This window comes from Agrilus planipennis, unplaced genomic scaffold (genome assembly GCF_000699045.2).
Source record: "Agrilus planipennis isolate EAB-ADULT unplaced genomic scaffold, Apla_2.0 scaffold76, whole genome shotgun sequence".
NCBI lineage: Eukaryota > Metazoa > Arthropoda > Insecta > Coleoptera > Buprestidae > Agrilus > Agrilus planipennis.
In genome coordinates, this window is record NW_020442430.1 from 137564 (window position 1) to 148401 (window position 10838).

At 33.1% G+C, this 10838-nt stretch overlaps 2 protein-coding genes across 2 annotated transcripts in view; one reads left to right on the plus strand and one right to left on the minus strand.

The window, feature by feature from the left end:
* LOC112906341 overlaps nt 1-10838 on the plus strand; it is a 14011-nt gene that overhangs the window by 1116 nt on the left and 2057 nt on the right. The window lies entirely within an intron of this gene.
* On the minus strand, nt 4502-5028 carry LOC108733252. Its single transcript, XM_018464342.1, has 2 exons — nt 4996-5028; nt 4502-4855 (listed from the first exon to the last, which is right to left on the minus strand). Exons 1-2 carry the CDS (start codon nt 5005-5007, stop codon nt 4502-4504), a joined length of 366 nt encoding a protein of 121 aa, XP_018319844.1. The 5' UTR covers nt 5008-5028.

Consider the following 10838-nt stretch of genomic DNA (forward strand, 5'->3'; position numbering starts at 1 on the left):
GATGTCGAACGCTGCCGAACGCGGAGGCCGATTGTGCCTCTTTGTCGCTCGTTCCGCGCTCTCGCTTGCACTTCAAGCCTTAAATGGAACGCCTCAGAGCGAGGTAACGCCGCATGAGTCATGTTTTTTTGTGCGTGCAGCCGGCTCCATCGAATTATAAGACGTTGTCACGTCAAAAATAGGCGATATAGGTTGGTAGGACACCTTTTCAGGCATGAAGGGCTAGTTATAGATATATTAGAAGCAGAAACAGGAACTAAGAGGATGGTGGTTTATTAAACAGTGTTAAGACTGCGGACTTCTTCGAATTATTCTAAATGCCGCCTTAGGTACATTTGCACTGCATCTGCGTTGTATTCTTATTATTTGGTTTTTTCCTAAATTACAACACCATTGTGTGCTACCTAACTACGAACCTTTTGGTGTACGTGACCAGTGTCGTTGGGGGTAGTGACCAGGGAAAATTCCATAAACAGAAGTGATAGTGGGAGAAATAGTTTTCAAATTCAAAAAAGACAGAACAGTTTAGATTTCCGACAGTAATAGCACATCTATCAAACAAATCGTTTCAATTCAATTCATTTCTTTTTGTAATCGTAAATTTAAGATTAATTTGTCGTGTATGTATAGGATTAATAAACGTATTAAGTAATACGCATCTTATTAATCGGACATACGCTGGTCCTTCGAGTTCTTCGATTGTTCATACCGAATAATCTATGTGGTACAGCAGTACACCGGCGGAAGATACATAAATTTTTAGTTTCCTTTCGCCAAGCGAGCCACGCTCCGTAACAAACAGATACATGTCACTACCCTTATGTAAGGTGTTTACGTATACACAAATCAATACTTATCATGGCATAGATTTTTTGAAGACTAAACTAAAGTTGTCAAAAACTAACAGCGGCTTTCTTTTTTCACTATAGTTTCAAAACTAACAACACATTTTCCTTTTACGAATAATTATTAAAATGAAAGACATCAAACAACTTATTAATTATGGGTTAACAAATTAATTGCAAATATGTGATAATTAACGATTGAAGGAGTAACAGCAAACTTTTCACCAATAGCTATTCGATCATTTTACCTTTACCCTTGTCCTTATTTGTTCTAGTTTTATTTTGAGTTACAAACTAAAAAACAAAGAAAGGTATACAAAACTGGTTCTAGTCAGATTATACTTTTGATACGTTAATAATTTCACCATGTTATAACTTGTTATTCTTATAAACAATACTGAAATAATTTTTTTATCATTTAGTGAATTCCTTAAATGCTCTATTAAGGAATGATTCTGAATATTTGAATGCCTTATCAATTCATTTGGGCCTACGGAAGTGTTAATACTTTATTACTAAACATTCAAACTGTTACTTCCCGAGATAAAACTGTTCAGTCTCTCAGAGTCTCTGAAAGCGAGACTCAAGTCTCCGTCACTCATCGAGTCTCTCTGGTGTCGCTGAGAGAGACTGTCAATAAAACTATTCAGCGTCTCTGAACGAGAGACTCGAGTCGCTCATAGAGAGATCCTCATTTCGTATCCAGTCTCTGAACCAGAGACTCGAATCTCTCAATAAGTGGTGTCTTTCTACGAGAGACTGGAGTCTCTCATTTTTTCAGTTTTATTCATTCAGTCTCTCTGTGAGAGACTCGAATCTCTGAATTAACAATTTTTTCGTTCGAGTCTCTCATACAAAGACTGTCAAAGGCTATGAGAGACGTTCTCAGAGACTCTGGGAGACTCTGAGAGTCTGGGGAGAGACTGAAAATTTTTGTCTAGGGTTACAATTAGTATTACTTGTTTCATATTATTTTAATCAACTTATACTTCCATTATACTCTACTCTTGTTTGTTAACGTTAATGTTGTTCTGGACTATGAAAAACGATAATTACATTTTCAAAACGTATAGCTATTTTCCCATTAGTCCTACAATTGTCCCACAAAACCTGATGATTATCTAATATGCCTAGATTGACGGTTGTTCTAGATAACATCTTTTTTGAGTTTTGTGTACAAGTACAAGTAATTACTGACAATAATTAAGTAAGTAGTTGCAATTTTTGTAGTAATGATTCTTATGTGATTATAGTTTTAACTATGAAATAATCACTATAAATACCGATTTAGTTTTGTAAAAAGTCATCATTTGTTTGGTGTCCTTTTCGAATAACAAATCTACAAAAAATGAATTGTTTGGTAAGTAACTTCTGTACAAATCTTTAATTGTGTTTTATTGTATTACGAAAGAAAGTGGTTGAAATTGCACGATTCGATACTGATTATTTTAAGGTTTTCATTTTTAATAAAAAAAAAATCAATTACTTCCTTTAGGTTTTTGCATGTTGCATTGCCCTTTCTATGGCAAATGCGTATCCTTGGATCAACTATGGTTATACGATTCGCGGACAAGGAGTTAACAGTGTTGTAATAAAAGGAGGATCTACTGCAGCTAACATTGCTGGACCAGACGGTAGTTTCATCACCAGCCTAGCAAATGCTGGAGCAATAGGGTCACCGATTACGGATGGACACATAACTCAAACAGTTCCCTTCATACCTTCTACTCCAGAGTATAGCAACTCGATGTCGTCTCATACTTACAGTCTTCCATACTCTTCTCATCTTCATGGCACTCGAAAAGTGATCATCAACGGTCCTTCTGGTACCATCATCGCTTCTGACCCTTCATATAATCCTTACGTACCAATTCATTTACGTGCATGGTAATTTCTTTCCAGGACTATTCCTTAAATAAATTCAGCGACTTATTATTTATTCATTTGTAATAAAATATAATAATTGCCACTGTACATCATCATACAGCTAGACAAATAATAAATTTATATACCTTTGTGTATATTTTGAGGAATTTATTGTAATATTCCTGTACATTAATATACAGTGATATACTTATTCATTATTTTAATGCTTATTTGTTTATACATCAGATTAATAGAACTAATTTAAGGGGTGTTTATATATACTAATTATTTATTAAAAAACAAGAATAAGGATTCAGCTATAAAGGATCTTTTCGAAATTTTATTTTTATTTTGTTTTATATAAAAAAACTACAAATTGCTTCAATAATCTCTTTACAAATATTAAGTATCTTACATTCGAGCAAGAACTAATTTTTTTTTAGATTTTTCTTTTTGCTACTGTGACTATGGTTTTTTGCAAAATGTTGCCAACAGAAAAATAATTAATCCTGATTGGCAAAAATAGTAGAAATCGGAAGAAATTCTATCGGTCGTGTTCTGCTAATTTCACGAAAAGCCACTAATTCGGAATTTGCAATTAATGATCCCTTTCTTTGTTAGTTCTCTTTGTATATGCGATTTCTATTAGATTAACTTAAAGATTAGTATGCTTAGATTTGCAGATGATATAGCAGTATTAGCATCTAGCAAGGAGGAGTTAGAGATGGCTTTAAATAAAATGGAAGTGGTATTGGCAAAACAGTATTGTATAAAAATAAATAAAAGTAAAACAAAAATATTTTCATGCAAGGTAAGAAAAAGTAAAGAAAACGCGAATATAAAGATAGGAGAGGAATGATTAAAAGATGTGGCTAATTTTTAGGTATCTAAGAAGTCAGATAAGTCAGGACGGAAGGAGTAGTAGGGATATAAAGCAGAGGATAGCGCTGTGTTGAGTCGCCTTCAACAAAAAGAAGTCACTTCTATGCTCGCGAACGGTTGATTTAAAAATTCGAAAAAGATTGTTAATTGTGTATGTTTAGAGCGCGGCGTTCTACGGATGCAAAACATGGACGATAGGCGCGGCAGAAAAGAGAAGGTTAGAATTGTTCGAAATGTGGTGTTATAGACGAATGATGAGGATACCGTAGATAGAGAAGGTTAGAAGAGTAAGAGAACAGAGTACTCTATAAAAATCTCTACTCTACTCAGAGACATATTAGAGGCAGAAACAGGAGTTAAGAGGAGTAGGGTAGACCTAGATTAGATTAGTGTTCGTAAATAGTTAAGAATGTAGTTCTAGTTTTATGGAAATGCGAAGATTAGCTCAGGATAGGAAGGAGTGAAGGTGTGTGTCCAACCAGTCTTAGGAATGACGACCTTATGATGATTATGATGCGATTACTGAATCAGCTACAGTTTTAATTGTAAATAAATGGGTTATTTAAAAGTGCAGACCCTTCTAAAAGTAGCATGTTGATTTTAAAAGAAATAAGCACTTACTGAAACCGTTTGTTGGTATCAAAAAAGCGAGTTGTAGCAAAAAACTATCATGATACATATATGAAAAAAGAAAACAAATCATTTTTTAAATATACTTACCATTCTGTTGACTTTTTTCATTGTAAACATCTACAAACTATGGCTTTCATACGAAAATGCTTATTTAAATAAAGATATATAATATGAATACATATATTTTGTTATATTTTAGCTTTTGAAAATCCCTTTACATAAAACTATTATTAATATCAAAAGTATTTGTCACTGAATGATAATGATCCTTTTACTCAACGAGATGCTATAATGGTACCGGATGGTCCGTCAATAATGGCTCCAGGTCTATTAATAAAGAATGGTAAATTTGGGAAGAAATACGGGAAAGGTAAACGCCAAATGAAGGGATTGGGAACCAAGAAAGGAACCGGTTGCGTTTGAAGTACGTATCCTGAAGTTGCCGATGATGTAACTGCTCCTGCATCAGCATTGCTGGTGATCAGACTCCCATCTGGACCAGCAACGTTGGTCGAAGTGGATGGTCCTTTGACTAGTACATTGTTCTCCATAGGACCCAATTGAACAAAACCAGGATTCACTACAGTAGCAGCGCTCACCATAGAAAGAGCAACGGAGAAGAAAATTACCTAAAATAAATAACATTTTCTTTTACTGTAATAACTGATGGTTATAGAAATATATATTCCCTCTATGTTACAGGAATTTAAACATAACAAAAAAACTAATTTTCGAAAACCATAAACGATTTCAAAGGCAATGTACTTACCAAGCTGTTCATCTTGTTAAAGTTGTGAGTATGTTCTCAAAAGGTAACTGATGATTTTATGAACAGTGAGACAGCTTTATATACCCAAGTACCCAATAAATAAATAACAACATTGTAATGATGAAGACGTACTTTGACAATACTTAATTATTTTCAATTAAGTATGATAAGATTTGTTTTCAGAAAAATGCAGTCCTTCAAAAAATCACACATGGACATCTTATTTTTCGGGGGATAAAGTCAAAGCTTAATCGTTATTTAAATGTCGTTTGTCTATGATATGTGAAATTAATAAAGGAATCACTTACCTACCATTGTACTATTAATTAATCAGGTATCTGAATATGATAATGCGAAATATTTGTTTGGAGGTTTACGTAACATGTTAATGCCTATAGTAAGTAGTTCACTTACCGATTAAATAGAGAAGTAGTAGATTAACTAATTAGGCCAATTATACGGCGGGTATAGATAGGAAGCATTATTGAAACAAATATAGAAATTGAATATCTAGGAAGAAAAGTTTTAAGTAAAAAAGTGTAGAAATACATTTGTTTAATACTGCCACACATCGTTGTTTTTGTTATTTCTTGCAGAATAAAAATAATGTAGTCACAATTAGAATTTGTTTTTATCAAATGATTAGCTTAATAATGAACAATCAAATGATTAATAAATAAAGTTTTTTTTCTCACAATATAAAGAATTCCAATTCTAAATTTTAAAGAAAAAATGGGTTGTCTGTAAAGTCGGTTTACTGACGATAGTTGAACGTGACAACGTCATAAGAAAATACTGATGGAATGGTTTCATTTTTCAAAAGAAAATTTTAATTTTATTTGTTTGATAGATATTTTGTATGGATATAGAGAAGGAGGTAAATGGAAATGTATTATTGTATAGCAGCTGTCCACGCGGACGCATCGCTCACTCAAGAAGGAGAGAGACAGATGTCGAACGCTGCCGAACGCGGAGCCGATTGTGCCTCCTTGTCGCTCGTTCCGCGCTCTCGCGTGCACTTCACGCCTTAAATGGAACGCCTCAGAGCGGGTAACGCCGCATGAGTCATGTTTTTTCGTGCGTGCAGGCTGCATCGAATTATAAGACGTTGTCACGTAAAAAATAATTTCTAAAATAATATTGTTTACATGATTTTTCCAACGAACTGCAAAATACTTTTTTGCTCTTATCACCTATCAAACGTTACATGTATAACATGAACAAAAATTGCTCACATAGGTCACGGGATAGATAGATTTAGAGCATTAGAAAGAAACATTCTATAGATCCCTTTTAAAACTTAAACTGAAGAAAGTGCAAAAAATTGTGAATTACTTGGTAATGAATAATTGAAGATTGATATGCTAATTATAGATATAGTTAATCAAAATGTCTTAAAAAACGGTTTCAAAAACTTTTCTTCGCTCAACTCGAGATGGAAGGAGCAGTAGAGATATAGAACAGAGGATAGCGCATTGTCGAGTCGCCTTTAAGAAAAATAAATCACTTTATGCTCGCAAACAGTTAATTTAGAAATTCGGAAAAGACTGTTAAAGGTGCATATCTAGAGCGCGTCCCTGTACGGTTGCGAAACATAGACAGAAAAGAATAGGTTAGAAGCGTTCGAAAAATGGTGTTACATGTGAATGATGAGGATACCGTGAATAGAGAAAATTAGAAATGAAAAGGTATCAGACAGAATAGGAGAACAGCCCGGCTAGAATTTTGAAGGGGGTGCAGATAAGGTAGCCATGTAGTTCTTGTGGACCCCATGAAGTTGCCCCCTAAGACCTTGCCGCAATTGCCCATCATCAGGAATGCCGCATGTGGTCCCCGCAGGGAATAATTAATTATTGATACCCCATTAAAAATTTTTGGAAAAATGAACTTTATTATTAATGAAAAAAAAAAATATTTGTAAAATTTGTTTGCTGTTAAGTAAGATTATGTTATTGATCTGTTTTGTAGTCAATAATACTTTAAATTGCAATCGTTTTACTGTTGTTCGACCTGATGCGTCTGGTTTCAGTTCTCTTATAATAACAATATCAGGAAGTACACATAATGGTTCGGTGCAANAAAATTTGTTTGCTGTTAAGTAAGATTATGTTATTGATCTGTTTTGTAGTCAATAATACTTTAAATTGCAATCGTTTTACTGTTGTTCGACCTGATGCGTCTGGTTTCAGTTCTCTTATAATAACAATATCAGGAAGTACACATAATGGTTCGGTGCAATGTAAAAGATTTCATTGAAACGACGACATACTTAGACAAGGGGATTATTATTATAAGTTTTTTCATTTTACCGAGAATATCTTCAAACGGATTTGCCTCATCGAGTCCCCACAGGGTAGATTTAATTGTATGTTTAGATATACATGCAATAGGTTTACCCCCTAAGACCCATATAAAAAACCTATAAGGAAATCCTAATTTTAGTAGCACCACTTTTTTTGGTAGAATTTTCATGAGGAATCTACGGGGAAATCCCTATATGGGCATGACCCTCTATAGCCACATGAGGCCCGCGCCCTACATGGGGCATGCCCCCTTTAAATTCTAATCGGGAGAGGACTCTATGAGATTCAATAAGAAATAGGCGAGATAGGTTGGTAGGAGGTATGAAGGGCTACTTACAGGCATATTAGAAGCAGAAACAAGAGTTACGAGGAGTAGAGGTAGATCTAATGTTAGATTACTGTTCGCAAATAGTTAAGGATATACAATAGAATGTTCTAGTCTTAGGGAAATGCGAAGGTTAGCTCAGGATAGAAAAGAGTGGAGGTGCGTGTCCAACCAGTCCTATGACTGACAACCTTATAATGATGATGTTTTACGCTGCTATCTTGGCATCAGTGTAATGTCCGGTCTTAAAATTAAAATGGGTGCCAAAGGCAAATAAGGGCTCATGTACAGGGATTGTTTGTTTGTTGAACAATAAAAACTATAAAATGGAGACATACAAATCCGAATTAGTTTTTGTTTTATTTATACTTTGAAATGTGTTTCAGCAACGTTTCATAGCAATACTCGTCTTATAATTGACCAAATAAATTAATCAATTTTTTCTCTATTTAATCATCAAATGAATTACAAACCAGGTACTGACATGTTATCTAAATAACTAAACAAATATTTCGCACTATTACATTCTGATACCAAAGTAATTATAACTAGGATGAAAGTCGTTCCTTATTTTACTACACATATCGTAGACAAATGACATTCAGAGAACTATTAAACAATATCATATTATCCTACAAAAAATATAATGTTAATGTATGATTTTCTCAAACATTGCATTTTCTAGAACCACATCTAATCGTGCTTAATTGGAAGTAATTAAGTAATGTCTAAGTACGTCTTCATCATTACAATGCTGTTATTTATTTGTTGGGCACTTGGGTATATAAAGCTATTTTACTGTTCTTGAAATCATCAGTTACCTTTTTTGGAAATATACTAATAATTGTAGCAAGATGAATAACTTGGTAAGTAGGATTCTTTGCTATTATATCATTTATGGCTTCTGAGTATTAATTTTTTTACGTTAGGTAATTTTATTCTCTGTTGTCCTTTCCATGGTGAGCGCTGCTATGGTGAATCCTGGCTTTGTTCGTGTAGATCCTGGGGAAAACAATGTATTAATTAAAGGACCATCCACTATAACCAAAATTGCTGGTCCGGATGGTAGTCTTATCACTAGTAATGCTGATGCAGGAGCAGTTGCGTCATCGGCAACTCCAGGATATGTAGTTCAACCACAACCAATTCCTATCCTCGTTCCTAATCCATTCGTTTGGAGTTTACCTTTCCCATATTTCTTCCCGAATTTACCATTGTTTAATAACAGACCAGGAACTATTATTGACGGACCTTCCGGTACCATTGTAGCTTCTAATTGAAAAAAAAAACATTTATTATCGGATGGCATATACATTTGTTACTATTAATAATTTTTTGTAAAGATATTTTTGAAAGCAAAAAATGTAACGGTATACAATATACAAGAATATAATTTTTTCATTAAAATAAGTGTTTTCGTTGGGAATGGATTTTGGATTTGTAGATGTTCAATGTTAAATTAACCTGAGGTAGTTCATAGTGGGTAAAAACTTGAAAATTAATTTTCAGATTAATATTAAAAACAGTCGACAGAATTTGAATAAATTTTTAAGAACAGTACAGTTTCTNGTATATCAATTTCATGGTTAGGTTTTTCGCCACCAAACTTTTCCCTCAATTTTAAACAATTGGGATTTAAGTAAAAATAATTCAAGCATGCTGAAGTCGAATATCACATTGATTTTTGATATAATTTCAATATTTCTTACTAAAAAAATGTTACTCTTATAGATAACTTTTGTATTTCCATTGGTGTTGGGAAAATTCTTTCGTATTCTAACTACTGCAAAAGTATATTATCATGGAATAGGACATAAGCACCCTTAAATATTTACAATCAAAACATCAAAAACAATACGTATAAAATAAATCGTTTAATAATTAAAGCAGTAGTCAATTTTAGTACTACTTATACAAGAGGATAAGGATCATTAACTGCAAATTCTGAGGTAGTGACTTTTGACGGAATTAGCACAGCACGACCATCATCTTCAATTTTTATTGCTCCAGCACTGCTTATAGTTAGAACGTCGTTTTCAGCTCCTACTATTCTTGACACAGTATCAGCACCGATTATAAGAAAACCTTCCCTTTCTATTGGTAGTGATTTGGCAAAGGCCATAGCCACAGTGACAAAAAGAAAAATCTGAAAAAATCAGTTTTCATGAGTTTATAGATCTAAAGAGAAAACAATAAAAGTGGTTGACGATTTTCATTTATAAAGTAAAATTAACAAAAGTATAAAAATTTAAGTATTCAGTAACGCTAATCAGACCATCGAATGACTATTTTAAATATACAGTAAGGAAGCCTTACGATTTCTTTTGATAAAAAGAATATAAAAAGACCAAAGAAGAAGTTAACTTTTATTTCTTTAAAGACANACTGTGTTTCTTTTACCAAGAATTGGTCCTGATTTTAGGATGATCGTGAGTTGTCTTTGTAGTTAAATTAGCTTCGCTTTTCAAAATTAGGCATACTCGATCACATTTTGCCTTACGGATTCTCGATCTCTTGAGTTTTTTAGGTAACTTATGTCAAAATAATTATAATTTGTAAAGGATGTTAAAAACCCGTGGGTAGAAGAAGTGAGGAAGTATTAGAAAATGAAGGAGAACAAAGGGCGTTACGGAAGTCAATAAGAAATAGGCAAAATAGGCTGGTAGGACATCTTCCTAATATACTCCGAAATGCTGTTTTGAAGATGTGGTTAAAATTTCATTTGAAAACAATTAATACTGAAAAATCGTGTTACGGAAAACTCGTTTAAAATTTTGAAATAAGGTTTAGGCATAGAAAATAAGAAATTTGAAAACTTATATTGACGCTATACACCAACGTATTTTTGCTTTAAAATGCTTCTAACATACTTTGCAATGTCATGTAATTAGTGTAATAGAGGCGTTAGAATTCAATAGATAAAACATTTTTTGCCTGATATTTTAAAAGATCCAATATTAAGTCAAAAAAAGGAAAATATATTTTTTTTGAACATTTTAGGAAAAGTATCTATTGTAGAATCGTATATAGAAGCCAATTGTCCATTTTCTGTGTTTATCTTCACACTTTCTCTAAGCTTTGAAATGCTTTGCGATTTCAATTCATTGTATTATGGTTAACGTTACTAAATAAACCTTTTCTATTTTTAAAAATAGATTTTTGTTAAATTCAGGAAAATTTACAATTTTTGAGAAATTTCAATTATAAAAATCTGA